Genomic DNA, 21,368 nt, shown 5'->3' with positions numbered 1-21,368 from the left:
AACCGCAAATGGTTATGTATTATAATCAAACTAAAGGCGGAGTGGACACGCTAGACCAAATGTGTTCTGTGATGACCTGCAGTAGGAAGACGAATAGGTGGCCTATGGCATTATTGTACGGAATGATAAACATTGCCTGCATAAATTCTTTTATTATATACAGCCATAATGTCAGTAGCAAGGGAGAAAAGGTTCAAAGTCGCAAAAAATTTATGAGAAACCTTTACATGAGCCTGACGTCATCGTTTATGCGTAAGCGTTTAGAAGCTCCTACTTTGAAGAGATATTTGCGCGATAATATCTCTAATATTTTGCCAAATGAAGTGCCTGGTACATCAGATGACAGTACTGAAGAGCCAGTAACGAAAAAACGTACTTACTGTACTTACTGCCCCTCTAAAATAAGGCGAAAGGCAAATGCATCGTGCAAAAAATGCAAAAAAGTTATTTGTCGAGAGCATAATATTGATATGTGCCAAAGTTGTTTCTGACTGACTAATAAGTATAATTTGTTTCTATTATGTATAAGTTAAGCTAATTACTTATTTTATAATACAACATGACTGTTTTTAAAGTACAAAATAAGTTTATTTTTGTAAAAGAGAGAATGTTTAAAAGTTTTGTTACTTTATAGAAGAAATTTTGAGTTTTTGTTTTTTTTTAATAAATAAATAAACATAAATAAATAGTTTGTTGAATTTATTATTAGTATGTAAGTGTAAATATAATAAAACTTAATATCTATTCAAATTAATAAATAAACCTCGATATACAGACCGATAAAACACATGCGTCAATTTTACGCATGATTATCTTTAACGTACGTCACAATATGATTATCTTTCTAGGGTTAATAGTGCTTGTATCGAACCAATATCAGCACTATTTTCTATAAATGGCCGAAAAAAATTGAACTAGCGAAAACGTTTTGATATCGAATCGGTACTATGGAATCGATCAATGGCTCAAATTTGTTTAGATAGTGGACATACGACATTCCGTTTTTTAATTTTCCGTAAGTATAAATTCTTTCCGCTCGTTGTGTACCGTGAGAAGTGTGTTGCAATAGCTTCGTAGCAACGCATCGCGTTTGTCGCTACATACATTGAAATATTTAAGATGCACTAGGCAGTCAGGTTCGCGTTAGCCAATAAGCCCCGGGCCGCGGGTCAAGGACCTTTTGAAGGCCCTTGCACATGTGCAGTCCGTCCGTAGCTGGGCCCACTATTGAAGGTTATATCGAAATGTTTGGAATAGACATCTTATATATACAAGTTGATTAATCCTCTATTGTCTAAACGCTATTAGTTACAATACATTATTATTTTAATATAAATTACTTGAGATACTTTATTAATTTTATGCCTTTTAGTTAAGTAATAGGTGAATTACCTCTTAAGCTTAAAAATCAGTCAGCGCGTGCTACATAAGTCTTAAAGCTAGCGACCGCTACCAATACGGGTTATGAATGTTTAGTCCAACTCCTTTTATTGTTTCGCGATCGTTAATTGATTAGATAAAACACGGGCAAGCTCGGGAAGTTATATAACTTCTATTATTTTAAAACCTCACGTGAAAATACGTGTATTGCGAGCTTATTGTTCCCATTAGACGTTAAACATTAGACTATTTGTTTAATATTTGCAGAAGTTTAGACTCGTGTTTTATGCTCCGTTGCGTTTGTATAAGCGAAAGAGATGATATAAGAAAAATAAAAGTTCTAAAGTACATTTTACTAAAAGGGCTTATTAAATTTCTTCGTGACCTAGTTGCATATTTTCTGTAGCTGTGCTCTCGGAAGCAATCTTTCTGATTCTGAGAACTTGAAATTAGTTTACAGCTGAGTAATAACTGCATAAATGGGGTTTCTCTCTATACCGTAAATAAAATATAGATAAATGCTACTTGAAAATCCTTTTTCAGGTTAATAATATATAGAAAGTTGTAACTAAATGACAACTATAACTAATATTTTTAAAATTAACCTGGTTCTGTACAAGTGGTACATTTATCATTTCTTGATAGATCAGATTTAAAGGCCACTCGTACAATACACCGAAGCTACAGGCGTATAATTTGTATCTCGTTAATTTACATAGGAATATATTACCATGCATGAGTACTTTCACATGGCGTCGTATGCACAAACGTATCTCATATTATCTTGATGTTAGGTTGCATGCTTAATATACAGTATTCGAATTTGGTGACTTTATCTAGATACCGTTATCTGAATCTGTTTAATTTAAATACATTTTTTATTTATTTTCATTCAATACTTGAATGGGATTGGCAACCTTTTTGGATTTGATCTTTGTTTACAAATTATTGATTTTTGTTACATTCAACATTTAAATACAAACGTTGTACTTCGATTTGTTAATTTTTACAATAGACAGAAGGACTCTTAATCCAAAGGTTGGCAATCGCTAACATTGTACGGCTTTGCTTGTTTCGAAACTTTAGGGTTTTTTTTTTGTTTTTATTTCAATCACGTTTGCTTGTATTCTTCAAATGCTTTGGGTGCTTTGACAATTAATATACTTACTGCTAAATATTATTACTTGTGCCGCAACCGCGTTTTTTAGAAGACTTTTATGTATTGTTTGCCGTGAAATTGTTTTTCTGGTACTGGTACATAACAGACTTAGGATTGCAAGTATGATATTAAAACTGGGAAATAGATGCATTTAATTCATTATAGTTAAATAGAAAATGTTCTATTCTAGTCTTCTACCATTTTAGTGCAGAAAATTTTCCGTTTACGACTTTTCAAAGTTTACTATTAAACAGGTATGCCTAGCGATTGTTTGCGGGGGCAGTAACGATTTGTTTCCGTTAATTAAGCGACGACTCGCATCAGATGCTGAGTGTTGCAACTTGTTCTTTATTTACTAATCACTATAAACATAGCTATTTTTTTCTTAAAATACTAAGCTAGTAGATGAATATACTAACACCACACTAATATTTAAAAGGCGGTGGTTTGCAATGTATTTGAATATTTGATACTTCTTTGCTGTGAAACGCCTGGAATAATTTTGATAAAATTTAGTATTGAGGTGTCTAACACTCTTGATTAGTATGTGATAAGCACGGGAAACACCTTGCAATCTTGAATAAATGTGTGAAAAAAAAAACTATTATTACTGCATAAATTTTACAAGAATACATTATGTAAAAAACATCATTAAACTTTATTACATGCTTGAAATATAATTAGGTAAGCAATCTCGGCCTTTGACTATTAAAAATACATGTTCTCAGGAAAATCGCAAGGTTGAGTAGTCCGAAATCAATCTTTAAAGAGCGGCGTTATGTTCGAAAACAAAATTAAAGCTGAATATTTGTCTGGATGTATACACACAAAATCAAGAAATTATTCATTATATTCTATTATTTTTTTATAGGGTGTTATTTTTACGGTTAACTGCCTTTTAGTATTTTTAAGTGCCTTAGTTTTTGATCTCATTGGCACGTGGCCGGTCTTCTTTTCGAATTATTGTTAGGGAATGTTTTTTTTAGTAGAAACTGCCGTTCCATTACCCATCCATCATTAACCATCCTTGTAATGTGCAACTCGCTTAGTAGAAAATCTGAGAGCAGGACTGCAATGATTGAAAACAACTTCATTGAAAGCGAAATAGAGCGCTACAATATGCGTAGCGCTGTCTCGCTTCCATTGCAACAATAGCTTGTTCACTAGCGCATCAGATCTCTACCTAATTGTTTTCTGCATCTCCTTTTATTTACGGGATAACTTTATGAGAAGAGATTATTATTATCAGCCTTTAGTGTTCCACTTCAGGACAAAGGCCTCCTTCCCCGCTTTCCATTTATCTCTGCCCATGGCTAACAGAAGCCAGTTTCGTGTGAAAGAATCTCTACTTTAACACTTTACTAATGATATATGCTATATTATAGGAGAAGACAGAAATCAACGACACCTCACACGCCATCAGCGCCCCCGTACCACGACACGGTGACGATAGACTCTGACACGGAGCAGGACTACGAGCAACGGCGGCGGGAGTACTGGCACGAACAGCATCGAGTGCAATCACCTATTATGGTCTCAGGTTAGTATGGTAACCCTTACCTTACGCCCTTGTTCGAAAACTACACTGATAAGTCATACAATGGTGTCGGTATTTGTACTTGTCAAGCGGAATGATAAAGACAGGGTTTATGTTATTGTAATTTATATTATAGTGTCGTTTTTGAACATGGCTTGCACGTTGCTAAGATGCCGTGATACTGCTTGTAAAGCTGAGTTAAAGATTCCCAGCTTACTGTCTTATTAGCTTTCTCTTAGTAGGGTAAGGTAATCCTCGGTGAAATTTGTATGTAAGGTGGTCAGGCCGGGCCTGCGCATTAAATAATGTAGCATTCTGCAGTACTTCACGTTATGCAGAAGCAAGATTGAAGTTCTTCTTAGTCCTAAAGTGTACGAAATCCCGTTTCAAGTCTGCAAAATCAATTCACGACTTTTCTGTAAGTTGTTATAGACACAAAACTTACCTATTTTGCTTGAGGAAAATAAGGCGACAAGAAATCAACCTAATAAATTATTAACATGCCCTTGAAACTCGAATCTTGTTGATCTGTATTAAATTTAATAAATTTACAGTTCTCGATGATTGAAACAGATTCGTAGGTCAAGTTTATCGTGACCCCGACGTTTTAGAATAAATTCTTGGAAGGAAAGTAGTTAACTTTTTCGGATCAGTATATCTGGCTTCCGGGGACTGTTGCTATGCACAAATTGCCATACAGTTGTGTTTATCCATATCAAGCGGTTTTATTGACTCTATTCCTAGTATATTAAGTAAATAAAAGTTACAAACATGTCGTGCCAGTAAATACCGTTACCATCTTATCTCTGGTTGTTGTTTCGATTAAACTATATTAAACTTAGATTTACATAATATTGTTACTTGGCTATAAACATAATATAATCACAGAAGAATGTCTAAATAAAACATTTAGAAGAAGTTGTAATAAATTGGTAATACTCTTTGTGCCCCGCGGCCCTGTCCGTCTCGCTATCGGTTTTTGCGGAAAAAGTTTATGTCCTTCCTTGGATTTGAAACCATCCCCTTAAGTCCTGAGTTTTTTATTTGCGTCGGTGTAACAGACAATATCTTACACATTTCTTTGTCGATTGTATGACATGTACGGTAAGCAAAAGTACAAGATTTCATAGTTTCTTGAATACTTCGTGTTGGGACTGAGAAGCAAAGTATCAAAACAAAAATCTGCTAAATATATTAATGAACACCAAAACACCTCTTTTAAAATTGGTCTGCGTTTACTTTAATTTCTGACCTGTTATGTAGGATATTGTAGCGGTATATTTATTTATCGTGAGTGTATTGTCCACCAGATTCGCCAGTCCACGAGGTGTCGGTCCGGTCGCGTGATTACAGCCCGCGCCGTACGCGACGCCGCAGTCCGCCGCGCCGACGCCGCAGCCGCTCCCGCGACAGACATCGTGACAGAGACTTCAAACAACATCGGTGAGACATCCACCACTTATTAATACTTAGCTCAATAATAAGAATAGTTTTTGTTTCAAATCTGAATGTTAGTGAAAAATGGATGAATACGCAATAATTTTGATCATTGTGCAATGAAATGGATATTATTTCTTAATATTGGCTTCAGCTCTTTTATATTGATTACACTAGCGATGAAATTCGAGTTCGATTGCCGTTGTAATGTAAATGGACAATTTTTGTACATATAAAAGTAGAAATGAAGCTTTGGGTTAGAATGTCCTAAATATGCTATGTTGCTGTCCAATTAGCTGTGCGTTTGAGTTGATTCACCTGAACAGGACAAACATTGCGAATTTTATAAAGCAAGCTTCCCCTGTGTAAATATCCACTAAAATAATATTTATGGTAGTAATGCTATTTGCTAAAATCACATTTAATTTGCCAATGCCCACTCAGTTTGGCCAAACTTTTAAACCTTCCAAACGCCCCTAAGTTTATATTTAAGCCCTACGCTCCTCATAGTTCCCAGTAGTGTGCAGTGCATTATGTGTGTAGGTCGCACAGCCGCAGCTCGATGAAGCGGCGGCGCTCGGGCTCGCGCGGGCGACGCCGCGGGTCCACGCAGTCGCCGCCGCGACACCGCGTCAAACACAGGGACTTGTCCAGGGAGAAACACAGGTATGATACCACTTATACATTGCATATTTGTAAATGTATAAAGAACTTAAGTTAAAATGCTGGGAATTTTGAAATACTACCAAACTGCAGGTGACTATTTTCGTCTATGATTGACGAACTAGAACTATAATTAGAAGAAAGAGTTTTGAAATAATAATTATACAAGGTGCAATGTCCATTATCCTCAGGCTACCGCCCCACGCCAATATCTCTTTTACTTATGCCTCAACTGAGTTTACTTTACGTAAGCTTCTCTCACGATCAGCCATAAGCCATACCACGAGGTCATCCACTTAGCCAATCTGATCGGAATCATCCTTGTTTAGTTCCTCTGTTCATTAAACTCGTCTGCATTTACTTAAAACCGAAATAACTCATTGATATCTCATTCCCAATTCCACTAATATCATAACTCTAATTATATAATTGTAAAGAAACTAAATTTACATAATTTATATAACAGTCTCATGTTGGTTCATAACGTATTTAAATGCATGCATTCGCACTAATATCAGTTAATGACACACGTATTTTGTATTTCAATCAGCCAAGGAAAACATCATCATAGGTAAATACTCCTTTCTGTATATTGGTCATGGTCTACCACACATTAACTCGCACCTCATCATTGCAACAGGACATCTTTATAATCACCATGTAAATAAACTCTATCATTGGACCTTCATATTACCCTTAAAGTAGACATCGTCAAACATCACTTGAAAACTGAAACAAGATAAACTCCACAATTACATAAAACACCAGAACACTAATGTAATCTCTCTGTAAGATAGGGTACCCTTCATACAAATTATAGTACAGTTGTCAAAAGTGTTTGAAAGTATAAAATTAATACCAGAAATCAGGTCTGTGAAACAAGGTATAACTCAGTATCAAAATGGTCTTAACTAAGTCTGTAAGTTGGTTTGCCAATAACTTGTGATAAAAAAGACCAGACATAACCCTGTATTGAATTGTATATTTTAATTAGAAATATTTGTTCTCTGTTCCAATCAGACAAAGAAAGGGTTGTCCACGGTAAAAAATTGAACTATTAATGATACTATTTCGATTTTATTTTTTTCAAAAATTGGTTAGCCTACCTAAACCTACAGAAACAGTTTTATTTTTTATTAAAATACTTAACCAAACACAGAAATAACGTAGTTGTAGTATTTTTCTTTTAAGTAAAATTTTACTTTAAATTGTTTGAATTTGAAATGAAACCAACATTGTTTTCTATTTCAATCAGGCATGGGAAGAAAAAAAAGAATAGGTAAATACTTGCATTTTTATGTGATTAGTTAGTGTAAACGAAAATTTATTACGGATTGTTACGGATAAATAATAATACTGATGTAAGAATTATTACTCCATGTTAAAACAGTTGGACCTAGAAGACGAAAGGTCTATGCAATCAGTTTCAGACATACTAAAACCATGTTTATATCTATCAAAGAATCAGCGTCGTCATGAATGAATCCTCATCCAATCATTCGATATCATCTACCCATCACATGTCCGCTATTATCATCTCATGATCTATCATTATCATACAGGGAAATGCTTATATGGCCTGGCCTACTTAATTACAAGGACTTATTAATTTGACACTTATGACTTCAAACATGTGATAACCAATTTGGAATGTCGTAAAAAGGCGTGACTGCTAAGTCACATCTCACACAGCTTATAGGGCATCTAAACTTTCAGGACCGGCCTTAAATCTAGACTAAAATATTACGTAAACTACAGTGATGAACTTTCTCTACGCAGGGTGAAGCACGAGTCGCCCAGTCCACCGACGATGTTACAACGCAAGATAGACTTCAAAGAGAAAATCAGTGATACAAGCCTATTTGCTGAACTGGTGAAAGACAAACATAAGAGGGCCAAGGTAAATTTTGAATACACAAATATATTTCTCATTTAATTTATTATTGAGCGCTGTTAACTAGTAAATTAACACGAGCGAGTATTTTAAGTATAATTGTGAATTTTATTGTTGTTTGTTGCCATCTATCTTTAATCTATCTATCTCTCTTGTTGTGATGTTAATAATATTTCGTCAACAAAAAGCAAATAGGTGTCAATTCATGTCTACATTTAATGGTCTAAATAAATATTGTTGTTTCTCAGAAATTGCAAGAAATCTTGAATCAGAAGGAGGAAGAGTCTCAGGGCGCTCTGTCGAATGCTACGTCGAACAACAACCCGGAGGTGCTGGCTATCGACGAGTTGTCCAATACTACCTGCGATAGTACCACACAAGTGAGGATAATATTTTCATTAGTTTATTAGACTTAATTACTTTTGCAGATTAGTTAGGCATATCATTGCTGAAAGTTCACTGTTTTGCTTAATTGTTTCAATAGGCGACAGTCGAAGTTTAAAAAAAGTATTGTTGGACAATATTTTATAGAAATTTTACCAACCAAAAAATTTATAATTGTAAAAAAACAAATTTTAATGGTGAAAACATCATGAGTTATTTGTTTAACAATAATGTTTGTTTATCCATCAGCCGCTGAAGGAGAACGGCTCAGCATGTCCTCCTGCCCCCTCGGCCCCGGCCGTCGCGTCAGGCGGTGCGTCAGGCGGTGCGTCAGGCGGCGCGTCAGACGGCGCGTCAGGCTCGGGCGACGTGGTGGACATCCCGATGCCGGGCGCGCTGCAGCCGCCGCCCGAGTTCCCGAGCCGCGCGCCCGCCAACGGGGACGCCGCGCCCGCGCCGCCGCAGCCGCCGCAGCCCCCGCAGCCGCCGCAGCCACCGCCCGCTGATGCCGCGCTAGAGGTACAAAAATCGGTTTAAATATCTTACATATATATGCCCTTGTTTATAACTATCTTATTTTGATTGCAGCGATGTAGAATTCACAAAAAATGCTAGAATACATGTGATATCCTTTATTTCTATTCAGTCAACACAGCCTGCCAAAGAAGACAGCCCCGTGGCGGCAGCCCCGCCGGCAGCAGCAGCAGCAACAGCAACGGCAACCAGTCCGTCACGACGAGCGCGCAGCACCAGCGTGGTGGAGACTGTATACTACCAGAACACGCAGCCGCCGCCCGCCAAGCCCAAGAGCCTCACCAAGCTGCCCATGCCGCCCAACACGCAGGTACACTAAAAACAACACTTATACCATACCAATAACGCTATTAATCTAGCCTATAATGTAAGTAAATTGAATCCTGATAAATATAATGATTATCTTTTCCCCCCATGTTTATAGCAATTAACTTATAGTAAAATCCTCAAATCTTTTTAATTATATTCCAGGTCGAAGACCTTAAAACGTTAGCTAACGAAAGCCCGCTGAGCACACCATCTCCATCACCCGTCAAGAAGCCTGAGAAGCCCAAGAAGACTGGCATCATGAACTTACCCATGCCACCCGGTAACTATACAAACTATAGCTTTATTTTATTGAGTAAGCAATTGAAAAAGATAACAATTTCCATATTACGATAATATTGTGATGAGTAAGTTGCTTAAAATCAGTGACATCAGTAACATGTTGTGTGTGTCAGTGATCCCGGGCTCGGAGGAGTTGTCTGGTGAGGAGCTGGACGGCGGCACTCCGCCGCCCGCCTCGCGCCGCGACCACTACTCGCACGTGTTCAGCAGAAGCAAGCAGGCAAGGGATAACGTAAGATACATATACTGTTCATATTACCCGCCCCTTGAGTTACGTATCATTTATTTAGTTTTGCATCTACCTTTTCGGACTTCTGTAGGTATTTTAAGCCCAAAATTTGTCAAGTCTCCCTTGACACAAAATATTACAGTCGCATATGAAATCAACACTAAATTTGTCATTTTCAGATAGTTACTATCTTGAAAGCTCATAATTGTTGTAATTTTCAGTCTGGTTCAAAGCTAAAACGGCCGCGTATCCTGAAACGTCGCGGCTCCAAGGTGGTGCCCGTGGCGACGCCCACACACCACGCTAAGGACTGGGGAGAAAAATGTGTTGATGGCTTCCAGGTACTTATTCATAATAATTAAGCTAAAGTGTATGAAACCATTTCGATGGACATGTAGAAAGATGGTTACTGCTTTTCCTAACAGTTTTTTTTTTACTTGTTTCTGTATATACTACTGTAGTTACTAATGTTACTATCCAAATTAATGAAACCTAGCATAAATTTATGAAATTCTATTCATATTATGTACTTGATTCCGTTCTCTGTTTGGATACGAAACGTAAGAATTATATTATTTACAAAGAATACAAACAGCAATCCATGATTTTTTTGTATCTAGGTCATCACGCAAATCGGTGAAGGTACCTACGGGCAGGTGTACAAGGCCCGCGACAAGAACACCGGCCAGCTGGTGGCGCTGAAGAAAGTGCGCCTCGAGAACGAGAAGGAAGGTTTCCCCATCACCGCCGTAAGGGAGATCAAGATCCTGCGACAACTTAACCATAAGAACATCGTCAACCTCAGAGAAATTGTCACTGATAAACAAGACGCCTTAGATTTTAGGAAGGTGAGATACCTCCATATAAATGATTTGATCTGTCTGTATACTCATATCCGAATTTCGTATTTACTTAATTTATGTTTGTTTTGCCTTTGCAACATCTGATTGATGAAACTGTAATGTAGTTGTACTTTGTAGGCTACTTGTTAAAATAGTTTTTTTTTAATTGTGTTGTTAACACTGAAATAAAGATCATTCTTCAACCAAACATTTGTATCCAGGACAAGGGTTCCTTCTATCTGGTATTCGAGTACATGGACCACGACCTGATGGGTCTGCTGGAGTCGAAGATGGTGGACTTCACGGAGTCGCACAACGCGTCCATCATGCGCCAGCTGCTGGACGGACTCGCCTACTGCCACCGCAAGAACTTCCTGCACAGAGACATCAAGTGCAGCAATATATTGATGAACAACAAGTGAGTTGTGTTTGTATTCCTTTTGTTTATATTTGTTATGTTTAAGTTGTTTTGTATATATTATATCATTTTGGTCATTGCTTTTGTTATTTAATTTAAATTTTTGAGGTTATTATCGATTTGATAGAAATTTTAAGTGAGTTGAGTAAAAAAATAAATGTAATCGGTATATTTAACTTGTATACACTTACAATAGTCTCGTATTGTTTAACTATCAGCTAATTAGTTTTTAAATCAGTGTCGTATTATTTTGGAAATCAAATGAAGTTGGTATGATGTGTGCAGAGGCGAGGTGAAGCTGGGCGACTTCGGCCTGGCGCGGCTGTGGTCGGCCGAGGACCGGCAGCGGCCCTACACCAACAAGGTCATCACGCTGTGGTACCGCCCGCCCGAGCTGCTGCTGGGCGAGGAGCGCTACGGACCCGCCGTCGACGTCTGGTCCATGGGCTGCATACTCGGGGAGCTCTTCCTCAAGCATCCGCTCTTCCAGGTGAGATATTCATTTTGAAATATTATATACTAGGCTACGTACCCTACGGTTTTGTTCGTGAACCTATGTTCGATTAGGATTTCAAATGATATGTGATGTATGTGCTACGTGGTCGGCAGGCCAACGTGGAGATGATGCAGCTGGAGATGATCTCCCGCGTGTGCGGCACGCCGGTGCCGGGCGTGTGGCCGGGCGTGGTGTCGCTGCCGCTGTGGCACACGCTGCGGCCCAAGCGCTTCCACAAGCGCTGCGTGCGCGAGCAGTTCGCCTTCATGCCGCCGCACGCGCTCACGCTGCTGGACCGCATGCTGGAGCTCGACCCCGAGCGCAGGATCTCCGCTGACGACGCGCTCAAGAGCCCCTGGCTCAAGAACGTGGTCCCCGACCAGTGAGTCACACCTTTGTTTGTTAGGCTGCCAGGACATACGTATAGCTCCTTGTTGCACCGCCAGAGAGCACCCGATATCTTTAGGTACTACTCAGGATAGCTCGACGACTGGCATTTTGCAGTGAGATTTAATCGACGTGCAGCCACAACAAACCTATTTACATTTAGTGTGTATGTATGTGGATCATTGAATTGTTGGCACTGCCTTATCACAATCTCACAATACAACGTCTACACAGCTTGGTCTTCTTCAAACATAACACATAGAATTATGTACGCGACATAAAGAAGATATTTCACAAGCAAGGAAATGCATAATCATATTCATCAATCCATTATCATCTGCTGTATATTATTATGAACCTGCTTACTATTCCTTCTATTCCACTGTGTAATAACATTCAGCCATCTGTGTTTGGTGATTCTGGCTATTTGGCCCCGGATTTTCGCACCTGATAGTTGGTGGTTACACCCACACTCACAAATAACATCATACATTAATTGATGCTCATGGAGTCCTATCAACTTGCCTAAATCCGGACATTAAAATGTACAGTCAAAGGTTTGTATAAAGGAACTGCTAATGCCATTTGTAAAGAGTGCGCGAGCATTTCCTTTACACAAACCTAGTAGAATCCCCTGGCAGTCCGCTGCGGTGACGCTAGGGTGGAGAAGACTTAATGTAATGACTTGTCTCTATAGTTATACCGGTTGGGATTACCGCAAGCCGTGAGTATTTATTATATAATTTGTTCAATCATCCAGGTCTTGAAGCATGCTTAAGGATATCACATTATTATCTAATACATTCTGATGTGTATCACAAATATTAATATAAGTGGTTGGTATCATGACTGGTTGGTGTGCCTAAATAAAAGACAATTACGATTTATTTGTATAAATCAGGACTCTGAAAGTATGGACATAGAAAACTAGAAATCTTGTTCTAGTTCTGTTAATATAAACTGACTGAAGTACTTTCAAGGATCTACAAAGTAAAGCCTCGTCAGTTTCTGATAGTGGGCAGCTAACAAACTTACCAACGACAGACAATGCAACAATGAAGCAAACTGGACGTCTAACAAGAAAATAGTCGAGAAAATAGCTACGCAGTGTTGTAGTTAGGTAATTAGTTGGTTGTTAGAAAATTAATGAGTGTTCGTGTTTGCAGGATGCCCGCGCCGGAGCTGCCGACGTGGCAGGACTGCCACGAGCTGTGGTCCAAGCAGCGGCGGCGGCAGCAGCGGGAGCAGGAACAGCAGGGCAAGGGCAAGCCCTACGGGTACGCGCCCGACGACAAGGACGCGCCCAAGAATGACAACCAGGACTACAAGAGTGAGCCTTACAAGTCCGAGAGCGGCTTCAAATCCACTGAGCCCGCGCCCGAGGCCGTCGGACAAGTGAAATAGTACACACTTTATTGTAAAAAATACTTTCGTAAAAGAAAGAAACGGTGCTTACTTTAGACCAATTGACGATGTGATCTAGAATAATTTGTCTGTGGTGTGTGCGTGACGTTGTGGTGTCGCGGGTTCCGTGCGGCAGTGCGGTTATGTGCCTAGTCTAAAATTTCATCTACAATTTAGCTCCTAAGATGAAGGCTGTGTTCTTCAAGAAACTTTAGCACTGTGCTATGCTTCTTGCACAATTTACGAATTTTCAGTACAAAAGTGTGACGAAATTTTTCTTGTATCCCATGAACGGATATAAAGTCTGAGTAAAGACTCAAAATTCCTCCATGTTTATATAAAACTTATGTAAGTAACGTGTTAAAGTGACGATTGAATTTGGAAATGTTTGTTGCGGAACCCTGTGAAGCAATTAATTTATTGCGTTGAGTGGAACGCGTACCAAAATGTATGATAAATAGTGTTAACCAAAGTATCGCATAGCGCTAGTTACCCACGGAAGCGGACGGTGTCGACCGCCCTGTGCATATGATTGTAAATATTGTAAACTAGGATAATTTAAAACTAATTTCATTTTAGCGAAACGACTTGTTTTATTTGTGTTAAAAGTCCTTGTGGGTTGCACTCATGTCCTGCAGTTGACAACAATGTACAATCCTCCTGATGCTGCTGTGTCCGTTCCATTGCTTATTATATTGCTGGCAGAGAACAAACTGCGAAAGGCTTCATGATCTCTACCTATCTCTTGCCTAGTCTCTGTGTCAGAGTTGTCTGCCTGCAAGCCGATTTCCTATACCTCACTTCTTCAGTTCCTCACATGTAGTTTGTTAATCGTCATAAATCTACTAGAAACATGACTGTTGCAACATAATGTGTTGCCAATCTAAAAATTGTTATGTTGGTAACGTAATTGTTTGTTAATTAATTAATGCAAATAGAGCATAATAGTTTTATATCCTTTTTCCTATTCCACTATTAAATAAGACCATATGCGCCTCAGAATAAAGTTTGACAGAAGCTTATGTATTTTTGATAATTAAAATAAATTTCCATTTTATCCAAAAAGATTTCTATAGAATTTCTTACTATTGCAAGAAGTTGAGACATGAAGCTAAGTGTTATTTATCAAATCATTTATTTCGAAAAGGTAATAATATTAAAAAAGTCATGCTTCACTAGGAACTTGCCTTTTTCGCTTTACAATTATATTGTTCATGTGTGAAAAGGTTGGATAGAAGTGACAATTTTGATGTGATACAGAGCCTAATACATGCATGTTGATCAGGTATTCTACTCCATAATGAGGTAATCTAACAAGTGTACCTATCAATAATCAAGTTATTTATAATCTCCATTTTATTCATATTTATGTCATTAAGTGCAATAATCTTGTCAAGTTACATACATAAGGTTTATTAAAGTCTATAATGTTATCCTCACATTAGAGTTTGTATGTTAGACAGATAATCTTAGTCTGGGAATACTGTGATTATGTATCAATCGGAATTGAGTTGTTTTTATCTCAGTTGTTTCGCGTACTTTTATAATTATAAGGTTTTTGTTGGGTCCCAAATGTTAAGATAACGGGCGACATGAATAGTTGAAAATATAGAGTAGAGAGAATTTAAGTCTGCCAATTCATTTGCCTTATTTTATTTTCAATTACTATAGCCATAAAACGTATAGACGTGTTGTATATTTTTATAACCTTAAAAATACAAAATCAAACAGAATCTTTTTTCATGTTAACTTTGATATGTTGTTTTATTCAACTATTTATACCGTCTCGTTTATATAGTAAGTAGGTCCTAACTAGCAATAATATCGACACGACCTAGTTGGCATTTATATGATTAAGAATGTTTGTATATTTGAGTTCCATGCATCCGCAACAGTGATGTTCTTCTAGTTAAAAGATTACTAATATATATTTATATTATCACGTTGTTGTTCACAAAATATATAATTGGATGTAAAAAATAACTTATAACGTTAGCGTTATTTTTTTAACACAAGTGTAAATACGAATGAGTGCGTATGCTGTTGCGTTTTCCAAGAACGTATCTTCCATGAATTAGTTAAATGTATATACAATAATAGGATATACTCCCTCTGCATTTGGTAACGAGCAAATGATCTTGTTAGGGAAAGCGAAAATTTCAGCGTCCAGCAAGCCTTACAGTAGCCTTATTCATTTGAAGACTTGTAAGAAATGAGTAGGAGAATATATATTGTTATAAATAAATGTTGTCACGGCCCCTCCTAGAAGGCAGGGCCAGTGTAAATAAATAATGAAATATATTAGAACGACATAACCAAGAGTAGATTATTTTTCTGTAAATTATATTTTCTTTACTATAGATTACAATAAAATAGTCAAACACTAAAAAAGCTTTGCGAATTTTCGCTTTCCTTTTGTAAATAAAGTCCGTCGTCGCAAGTCAATGACTAAAAGACTATGTTTCCATGTATTATATTATTTTTAAGATGCGATTTCTGTCGTGGAAATAATCCGGAGTTTCGGAGATAATCGTTTTTTTTATATTTTGTATGGTGTGCTAGTTTAGGGCAGTATAGTTTCTTATATGATATCAATTGATTTTTGTTAAAAATTATGGGGTGATTCTGGAATTGTATCATCAATTATATTGTTGGTTGCGGTAAACTTTATTACGGATTTGCTTGTGCCAATATAAAACGATAAAAGGCAATCCGTCCGCAAGATAATGTTATGTTTAGGTAAAAGTCACGCGGCGAGCGTTCCGTGTTCGATACACAGTCGCAACTCTGGCCTAGCATGACAAAATATTTTTTGGCGCGGAAAGCACGGTATATACAGATTATAAGACTTCAGACCTCGATACCATGTTTTTCTCATCCGCCATAAAAATACATTGTTACTGATCAAATCATCTGTCAAACAAGTCTCCGGAATTTGAATAAGGTTGTTTATTTGTTACTTCAATATCTTTTGTTTTATAATAAGACTGAAGTTGACGACGCGGGCGATTGTCTGTCACGATAACTCTGGATTGTTTTTATCACATTTTATGATAATAATAATTGTAAAAATGTACCTAATGTTTTTTAAATAATTATACTACGATGAAATACGATTTTCTTTTCTTACTTCACTAATGCAAGGTGATCATCCCAATATTCTAGTCTGAAATAAAACAACATGTTAATTAAAATACATTTATTTCAAATGACTGAAGGAACTGGCGTATATAAGGCACTTATTTGTGCCGACTCTAAATATGGCCACAGGTATAGCCAGACCAATTGCGAATGACACATTTATTACTTTGCCGGACATAGGTTACATCAACAGCTTCAAGTCTAATTATGTTATGCATAAGTATATGCATTAGGCCCAAAGGTTAATTTTGTAGAAATACTCGATTTTGTATTCATCATTATACAATTTGAAGCAATGCAAAGGGAACCTTACGTGCAGTATTTATCACTTTTAGTTCCCTGAAGCCTTTTATATCAAAATGCATGTTAGAAACTTTAGAGCTAATTCTAATTACTTTGATGAAACAACAATCATTTGCAACATGATTTATTCAAATTACTTCCTTATAGTAGGCACCCTTGATTCAGCTTATATTTTAATATAAACAAAATGAAATGTGTCAATTACGTTAATTTAAAAATAGCTTTTAGGTGACCTATTAAATAATGCAAAATTCACAATAATTTTGAAAATACCTTTGGCAATAACGACTATGTTTCCTTACATTTCAGCCTAGTTTCTAATTTAGGTTTCTATTTACAAAAATACACTTTCCAGAGGTGTACCATCTAATAAATAGGGATGTTATAATTGACACATTTCTGTATGGCATACAAAAAATACTAAGTACTTTGTACGTGAATCTCATGAAGACATTATCACATTAAATACATAAACATCATCTGTAATACTACAATATTAATCATTTAGATAGATATCATCATCATTTTACAATATAAAATGAGTGGTAGATAAGTAATTACATTGATTTATAGTTAAAGTGACCTAGGTGTTATCAACCAATTTTTATTAATTAATTTGAACGAATTATCTACAGAACTCATTCAGTGTACGTAATTTTTTTATGATTTATAAAAAGGCGTAGTCCACTTAACTATAAACAGTATAAAAATAATAATATTGAATAAAAAATAAGTACTTAATGAACAATTAAATCATTTCTCATAAAAATACGCTCACTAGTCGTTGTTCACTTGGCTCCAGAGCCAAATATAAATTATTCAGTTAAAATATGCCTGCCATTTACCTATATCCACAAAAAAATATATAAGTAGGTAAATTAGGACATCAGAACTTTGGCAAGTTCTTAAAGAATCATAAAAGTGGATAATTTTATTATTTTTTTAGTTTATGTATCAAGATTTTGTAAAGCAGGCACATAGTAACTAACGATTCTAATTATAATAAATACTATGAAATACAGAATGGAATTATTGAAGTTCTGATACGCACGCTAACATCGTTGTTTTTTATAATTATCTAGACTTGCAATACTGGTCCGCTCAGGGAGAGGCGATCTGGAAAAATACATTCATGTTATTATTTGGAAATGGGTATTTATAACAAAAAAAAAATGTTCTTTAGGGACGGAAATGCTTTAAGAATGCAAATAATTTTTCGCCATTCAAGAATAAAGAGGTGTTATAATTATTAATTACTGTGTTATTTAGAACATAATAAAATTTATTCATTTTACAGAAAAGTAGCTGTGAAACTTTTAAGAATATAGTGATAAAGTGATGTTTAATGTGTAGGTGTGGTATACGTACGACGAGCAGGTTCCCGCTCTTGGCGCGGTGGATGTTGGGCTGCGGCCCGTGCGTGACCTCGATGGTGCCTCCCTGCTTGCCGTTCACCAGGTTGTGCGCGATGCTGCACGGACACACCACGTTAGTCAATAAGCACAATCATAGTCACATACTAGTCTACTACAGACCTATTGCTGTTAGAGAAAATGTTTATCAATAGTTTAATGTCGGTGGATAGGAAAGAGAAGAGTACGTTGTTAAAGATTTTTTTGCGACTTTCTATAAATAAGGTGTTACAAATGTGTGTCACTCACGTCCTGGTGTCGACGATCTCGATGAGTTCGGGTTTCTTGGTGAAGTCGGTGACGATAGTGAGAGCCTCGATCAGGTTCGGCACCGAGATGATCAGGTCACCCTAAAAGAGAGAACATCAATTTTGATAACAAATAAAGTTTTTTTTTGTTGAAAATTGCAGAATTGCAAGAAATGAGGAAAGCGAAGAGGAGTGACGGATTACTATCTTTTCTCAACCACTCTTCAAATTTATCACCCAAAAAAAGCCCCCTTATAAGGATTTTAATTAATTTTGTTTCTCATCACATCCTTCTCGAATCATCATGTTCCATTATTCAAAGTCTGAGACCATTAAATCGTGAGAAAGTATACCACCTCATCCCTGCTGACCCTTACCTTATCCTTCTTGAGCTCCTGCGGTATCTTGATGAGCACGAGTGCGTCGGTCTCGTTGGTGACGACGACCCTGAGCTTGTCGAGCGGCAGGCGATGCTTCAGCTTGTAGGTCTTGCGTCCTGCCGCGTCCAGCACGTACAGGGCGCGGCCCGACGCTATCAGCGCGCGGGGACGGGGCTTGTAGCCGCGACGGTCGAACTTGACAGCTTCACACGAGTACTGGGGAGAAGGAAAGAGGAAAATTTAAAGAGATTTATGATTGGATTAGAGATTTATGTTATGAAGAGTGGTAAAATTCGAGTGTTGTTTTTGGTGGTGGTTTGTTGGATCTCCAAGTAGGTACCATTAAATTGTGCTAACAAAAAACGGAAACTCACTTGCTTTACCAAAAATGTATAACATTTCATTTCAAAAGCTATTTTCTGAAAGTCCTATGCAAAAAATCGAAGCAGTTGTGCTCTTCTGCGATACATTCAAAATTACAAAGAACTTCACAATAACTTTTATCTATTTTTTAAACTATTTATTTTATATTATGACTCACAATAAGCTGTTCGCCAGCAGGCCAGGACGGGGACGCCATGAAGGTGTTCCTGAGCGTCTGGTGCTCGGAGGTCAGGCGGTCCGTCACGAACCGCTCCGGGATGCTCGACGGGTAGCTGTTCTTCTTGCCTGCATGTTACCCAGGATAGTTTGTGAAAAGTTTATGGATTTAAGTATTCGATACGTATTTTTTCTCTCTAGTTTTCATCCTAACAAAGCTATTGTTTTATAGGTCAGTTACTATTCTATTCGAGATTAATTAATGGATATGAATATAAAAATTCTGAGTAGTAAGAATCTACTAAAAGTGAGACCCTTAGCCTAAATATCATTTTTATCTTTATGTCGAATTCCAAAGAAACAGTATTTTCCTTGCTTAAAATCCAAGGCATTCGTCTTTTCTAAAGATTTAAGAGTAAGCCAGCAAATTTTGCCTAAATCACCAGAATAGAAAAGTATTCCTGTTTTATAAGTTCTAAACTACGTCCTACTCACCCTTGAACATCTTCTCAGCGAGCACCTTCAGCTCGAACTGTTTCTTATCCTGCTCCGAGAGCGCGAGGCGGTACTTGCGCGCGAGGTGGGCGCGATGCAGACGGTGCAGCTCGCGGGAGGCGGCCTGGCACGTGGCGGGGCACGCCGGCCACGACGCGTCCAGCACGCGGCTGGGCAGCTGCGTGGCCAGCCGCTTCAGCCAGTGCACCTTAGCGATGCCCAGGAAGCGACGGTTCTCAGGGGTCTCGGGGCCGTTGCGGGTGATGAAACCTTCAGGGTAATTTTATTTTTTAATTGGGTAAATTGAGGGTTTGTATGAAGGATTGCAACGCATTGCCATTCACCGACACTTAAACGCGGATGACGTAGCACGGCGGTCCTGCCCCGAGGGAGTGGGTGTCCATGAGGATTCCTCCGCATATCAAAAAATAAAAGGGTAAAAGTGCCTATGACTGCTGTAAGGTGGTATAACCGATGGTGTTATATGCGATAAACCTAAAAAAGGCGACAACAGTCAGAAATATACGGTAGCAAAGTTTTACGCTTTGAACTTTGTACCTACTATGCTCTTAGGACACTCATATTTTTTGCTCTGTGTATCATGTGGGAAATAAGCTTTGAACTGGAAAACATTATAAATTAAATTGTGAAAAAACTTAGAACTGTCCATGAAGACTAACCTTTAATGAAAGCCCTGATGACGGTGGCGGCCTTCTTCCTCCTCTCTTTGAGGTTTTGCGCGAGGAACCTCCTCACCCACTTCTGGATGACGATGGCCGCGTTCCTCATCTTGAGGTACTGCTTCCTCTGCCAGTACCCTCGCCACCTGCTCTGAATGATGGCTGCCACGTCGTTCTTCTTGATCTGGAATGCGTCTTCTGTCTCGAAGAGGGTCTTCGGGAATCGGATGAAGATTTTCGTGCTGGAACGGAACGATATTTTTTGTCATATCCAAGAGTTAAGAGGATTGAGTGTCATCGTATAAGATTACTTACACGGATGACATCTGTGATGCTAGAATTGTCCATTTCTAGATTTAAATATCTGGCGCAAATAGATTTAATTTGCAGAACTTCGAGGATATTATAGTGTTCCTACACCCATGAATAACCCTTAATTTCTAACCGGCATACTTGCCTTGAATAGATAACCTTTTTTTATAATAATATCTAACATTATACCTCGGGAAACAAGACTCATTTACTTTCTATGTATTTTTATTGCAACTTTATCATACTCACTTGCCCATCCTGTACTCCTCGCGCTCGAAATTCAGCACTTCAACCAGTTTCTGTACTCCGTCCCGCGCCGCGCCCTTGTAGTTGGGCCACGTGTCCACCGACAGGCACTTGTATCTGATGAGGGAATGGTTAGGTGTCAAAGGAAAAATATTGATCCTGGATAGCAGTTCAATTTGAATATGATAGTTTTAATAAAGCTGTGTAAAGGAACAATCAATATCAGAAACAGAAAAAT

At 37.8% G+C, this 21,368-nt stretch overlaps 2 protein-coding genes across 3 annotated transcripts in view; one reads left to right on the top strand and one right to left on the bottom strand.

Annotated features, from left to right (window-relative positions):
- Positions 1–3,225: 3,225 nt before the first annotated feature.
- Positions 3,226–16,750, top strand: LOC113492083 (cyclin-dependent kinase 12-like). Its single transcript, XM_026869383.1, has 15 exons — positions 3,226–4,079; positions 5,387–5,519; positions 6,057–6,179; positions 7,956–8,076; positions 8,319–8,450; positions 8,704–8,973; positions 9,101–9,298; positions 9,460–9,577; positions 9,711–9,829; positions 10,048–10,167; positions 10,447–10,674; positions 10,890–11,086; positions 11,372–11,576; positions 11,696–11,964; positions 13,136–16,750. Exons 1-15 carry the CDS (start codon positions 3,911–3,913, stop codon positions 13,371–13,373), a joined length of 2,640 nt encoding a protein of 879 aa, XP_026725184.1. The 5' UTR covers positions 3,226–3,910; the 3' UTR covers positions 13,374–16,750.
- A 175-nt stretch (positions 16,751–16,925) lies between these two features.
- Positions 16,926–21,368, bottom strand: part of LOC113492074 (myosin-IB) — a 47,316-nt gene continuing 42,873 nt past the window's right edge. For both annotated transcript variants that reach the window (XM_026869362.1, XM_026869370.1), the window contains 8 exons: positions 21,134–21,247; positions 20,573–20,814; positions 19,893–20,162; positions 19,399–19,526; positions 18,855–19,073; positions 18,479–18,579; positions 18,186–18,288; positions 16,926–17,933 (listed from right to left, as the gene is read on the bottom strand). In XM_026869362.1, coding sequence (XP_026725163.1) covers positions 17,919–17,933; positions 18,186–18,288; positions 18,479–18,579; positions 18,855–19,073; positions 19,399–19,526; positions 19,893–20,162; positions 20,573–20,814; positions 21,134–21,247 — 1,192 coding nt within the window. In that variant the 3' untranslated portion in view covers positions 16,926–17,918. The remainder of the gene's footprint in view (positions 17,934–18,185; positions 18,289–18,478; positions 18,580–18,854; positions 19,074–19,398; positions 19,527–19,892; positions 20,163–20,572; positions 20,815–21,133; positions 21,248–21,368) is intronic.

The sequence above is a fragment of the Trichoplusia ni genome, chromosome 1 (assembly GCF_003590095.1).
Source record: "Trichoplusia ni isolate ovarian cell line Hi5 chromosome 1, tn1, whole genome shotgun sequence".
Taxonomy (NCBI): Eukaryota; Metazoa; Arthropoda; class Insecta; order Lepidoptera; family Noctuidae; genus Trichoplusia; species Trichoplusia ni.
The sequence above is the reverse complement of the archived record's forward strand: the minus strand, read 5'-3'. Positions and strand labels throughout refer to the sequence as shown.

Coding starts and splice junctions, on each gene's coding strand:
- LOC113492083 (XM_026869383.1), top strand. CDS start 3,911: ATGCTATATTATAGGAGAAGACAGAAATCAACGACACCTCACACGCCA. Junction 10,168..10,446: donor AATGTGTTGATGGCTTCCAG/GTACTTATTCAT, acceptor TTTTGTATCTAG/GTCATCACGCAAATCGGTGA. Junction 11,087..11,371: donor AATATATTGATGAACAACAA/GTGAGTTGTGTT, acceptor TGATGTGTGCAG/AGGCGAGGTGAAGCTGGGCG.